This window comes from Sparus aurata, chromosome 21 (assembly GCF_900880675.1).
Source record: "Sparus aurata chromosome 21, fSpaAur1.1, whole genome shotgun sequence".
NCBI classification, from domain to species: domain Eukaryota; kingdom Metazoa; phylum Chordata; class Actinopteri; order Spariformes; family Sparidae; genus Sparus; species Sparus aurata.
Window position 1 is genome coordinate 31,202,227 of NC_044207.1, and position 4,353 is coordinate 31,206,579.

At 40.9% G+C, this 4,353-nt stretch overlaps 1 gene segment (V, D, J or C); it reads left to right on the forward strand.

Moving 5' to 3' along the window:
* Positions 1-1,300: 1,300 nt before the first annotated feature.
* Positions 1,301-1,852, forward strand: LOC115572734 (T cell receptor alpha variable 38-1-like; the record flags this gene model as incomplete). The annotated part of the segment is given in 2 exon segments: positions 1,301-1,457; positions 1,548-1,852. Coding segments are annotated over 2 exon segments (426 nt in total), but the record flags the coding sequence as incomplete, so codon positions are not given.
* Positions 1,853-4,353: the final 2,501 nt, after the last annotated feature.

A 4,353-nucleotide genomic window follows, 5' to 3' on the forward strand; every position in this document is an offset into this window, starting at 1 on the left:
TTCATCACTTTTCTCATGTCTTTGCTCTGACAGAGTCAATGCTCCTCATGTTTTCATCAGATTGACAAAATGGATGTTCATTGAATGATATTGTTTGTATGTGACTGTGAAGGAGCACAGAGTAACACTGTACACTTGATAATTTCCACTGTCTTCTCCTCTCAGCCTCATGAACAATGTTAGTCTAATGGCTTCATTTTCTACACTTTTTCCAGGACTAATAGCTGGAGACAGCATCTCTCCTGTAGAAGCTGAAGTCAGTGGAAGAGAAGGACAATCTGTCAACCTCACATGTCAATATCAGTCAACAACAGATTATGTTAGACTTCACTGGTACAGACATCATTCTGACCTTCAGGCTCCTCAGTTTATACTCTGGAAAGGAGCAAAGTCAAACAGAGATTATGAATATATTCCTGATAATCGATATCAGTCTCAAACATCAGATACATCAACTACACTGACCATCAGAGAGCTAACCCTGGCAGACACAGCTCTCTACTACTGTGCTCTAGAAACACAGTGATACAAAGTGTAGAAGAGGCTGTACAAAAACCTGAACACAGATATCTGACTACTCTTCAAAGAGGAGGGAAGTGGTATTCAAACCACAGCTTCATATCAGATGGATTCTGCTAATTCCTGTTTTATCACAGTCACTGTGGTTACAGCTGCTAATGAAACACTGTGGGAGGATTCACATGAGCAGCAAATCCACATCAATGACAAACCAACTGGATGAAGCTTCAAACTCAACACACCATGAAAACAAAGACAATGACACTGACTCACTCAATAAATCCTCTTTGTAGCCTGTGGTTCATCAGGACACAATCAGCTGATTCCATTGTTCAAAGTGTTGAGATACACTCTGAACAAACTAATAAACTCTGAATTGTTTGTTCTTTAACGTGTTAATCAAAATGATCAGAAAATATTCACCGTATTTGCATTGCTGCAGAGCACCAAAATATATGAAAATGTCAATTTATGTTGAAGGAAAAACCTTCTGAAAAGAACATAAAAAGTCAAATGTTGTTCAAATATTCATCCTCAGTCTGCTTGTAATCTGTCTGATGATAAATATTAAAGGGCCGTAGCAACTTCACAACAGTTATCTTTCATTTATCAGTGAACAAAGTGAATCTGCAGTCTGCAGTTGTTGAACAGAACATATGTCCTCTGATGAGGACACAGAAGACCAGTTGTACTCTGACAGCAGAGTGGCAGTAACATGTGTAGAGTGTAAAGTTGTCAGTAGGGAGTAACACAGGGCTGTGAATGAGCCCTGTCACTGTGATCAGGCTCCTCCTTCTAATCCACCAACTGAGTGTTGATGAAGACTGAACACAGAGATCACAGCCTTCTTTACACTTGCTGTAGCTCACACTTACTCAACACTGCACATATGATGCAGCCTCTGTTCATCTCAGTGCTGCTGGCTGTTATGTGTCTCGGTATGAACACAACTCTGTTTCTGTGATATGGATCCAACACTGACATGATTCTTTAACAGCACACTGATACTGTTTGTTGCTGTTTTACAGAATGCAGAGCACAACAAGACAACGTGCTGCAGCCAGAAGGAGATGTGACTGCTGCTGAAGGAGAGGCAGTAACACTTGACTGTCAATATAACACCAGTTCAACAAATGATTATCTCTTCTGGTACAAACAGGATGGAGACAACAGCCCCAAATTCATACTGAGCCGCTTTAAGATTGGTACGGGGAACACAGAGGACGGATATAAGGAGAGATTTTCATCCACACTGAATCCCACCTTAAGATCAGTTCCTCTGGAGATCCAGAAGCTTCAGCTGTCTGACTCTGCTGTGTACTACTGTGCTCTGCAGCCCACAGTGACAGGAAACACCAAAACTCTGTACAAAAACCTTTGGAGCAAAGACAACGCAATACTCCACAACATCCACTAGAGGGATTCACACACTGTTAAACTTCAGCAGGATGTGATGATGGAGTCTGGAGTGTTTCCACTCATGAGACACAGTTGTGATGAAGAGCTTCACACATGAAGATGTGTTTCGGATATGAGTCTCCTCCTACTGACTGCAGAGGAGCTTCATTACAGAACTATTTGATTCCAGCTGGTTTATTATATGTAAGGTTCTACTATTTCGGACCTTCATACAATCAGTTGAACCGAGAACTGAGAAACTTTGAGATCCTCCTCTTGTTCTGTCAACCAGCTGAAATGAAATCTTCATCAGCTGATTGTTGATGTTCAGCGTACCCCTCATCATCTGAGTATAAAATATGACAATAAGCTGCTATTTCATTATATCTGACTGAAGTTGTACAGTGCTTGAATAATACACCCTGGTATCACACCAAGCTGTCTAACAAACACAACAGTCCACAGTGTCACTCTCATGTTGGACCTCACCTACCAGTGAAAACAACACAGTCTCATTCTCTGGTCGAGTTACCACTGACAAACATGTCATGTCTACCAAAATAAAGGCACCAAAAAGACTTGCTTGGACAAAGGAGGAAAACCTGGTTTCATTATAACTCAGTAACTACACTACCTGCTGGAATCCTGGTTAAATCCTGTTTGAAAGTCTGAAAGTCCTCTGAATGAACCACCAAACCAACCCTGATCTTCTCCTCATGTGGATGTTCTGGTTCTTTACTGGTGGCTCGACCTCCTAATGACTTCAACATTAGATGATCTGTGGGTCTGTCACACGTGTTGCTGTGAAACTGGGCTGAATAATGCTGTCTCTACTTCTGGGCCCGTATTCACAAAGACTTTTATCTTAATGTTAGGAGTACTCCTAAATCGGACTAAAAGTTTTTATGTAGGAGTCGTTTCTTAAAAGTAATTCACAAAGCTGCTGAGACCTACTTTTAGTTGTGAAAACAGTGAACTCCTAAACTAGAAGTAACTCTCTGTTGCTATGGATGATGTCATTTTATAAGGACGCACTTAGAAGCGGTGACAACGGTGATTGGTTGTTGAGTGACAGGGCAGCCCATTAAAAAAAGTCATTTAGGCTACGCAATGCATGAAGGGAAAATAAGGAAATTGCCTACGAGCCCATGACAAAGCCTATGAAAAGATATTGGATAAAGAAATGTATTTATGAGGAGAATGAAGTGCCCCCCCCCCCCCCCCCCAAACAAAAACGCTTCGGACAAAAATGACAAATTAGAAGATTGCGATGAAAAACGTGAATTGCCAATAAAAGCGGCATTTGCTCGAAAAGCTGCGTCAAACCACTCTCCATTAAAATTCGGGAATCGTGTGTTGATCCGGGCCATTTCACAACAATGTCCAGTATATTGTAACATGCGTCAAAGACAATTTGTGTATTGATGGAATGCAACTTTTTCCGATTGACAAAAGCCCTATTCGCACGGGACTAGTATAACCTGGGGACCTCCAGTAATCTGTAATAATTGCGGAGGTCGTCTGTGATCTTAATCCCATGCGAATGTCCGCAATTTAAAAATTCCACCGCAAATTACCTACCATATTTCACCAAACACAGAGGTCATTTGATAATATTAGTCCCGTGCAAATCGGCATCTCTGTGATTTGGGGTTGTTTTTTGTTTTTCTTAAGGTTTTTTGTGTTTTCCACACCTTTTTTCTGCCTTTTTCCCGGTCGAGAATTATGGAGGCTGCAGAGGGAATTATGAATGAAAGTTTTGACAGCATTTTGGGTGCAAATTCAGGAGGCTCATCAGAAGAGCAAAATCTCGAAAGATGATTAGATGGATTACATACATGGCAGCATGCGGTAAGGAAAATGTTTCCATCTTTCAACAGGCTCACCAGTTATTATATTAAAAATATCCATATCTAACTGTTGTGCTGCTCCAGCGATTGGATTGGATTGTTTCAGTTGATTGGGGACGTTATTGCGTCTCTCACCAACTCAACCACAACTTCAATCCCTTTGCCGTCCATCCAACATCGTTTTAATAATTCCCTGTCATTTAGCGTCTTCAAAACATTCGGCTGTTACCAGGTCTTAGCGAGTTAGGAGTCCTCTGGACTACTTCTAAGGTCTCCCAGACTTAGCTGCTACTTTTAGGCTTAAAATGTTTAGTGAATAACTCTTATTTTCAAAAATTAGGACTCCTAAAGTTACGACTGACACGCCCATTATTTTTAGGAGTTGCTCCTAAATTCGCCTGTTAGGAGCTACTTTTAGCCTTAAGATTCTTTGTGAATACGGGCCCAGGACTATAAAATCAGTCCATTGTTTTGTTTACAGACCATGAAAAGATGATCTACCCTTAAAATCCTCACAGCTACAGGTCTGTAACTCTCATTTCAAAGAAATCACCAACAAGTAAAACTATCAGCTGAAAGCTGTTAC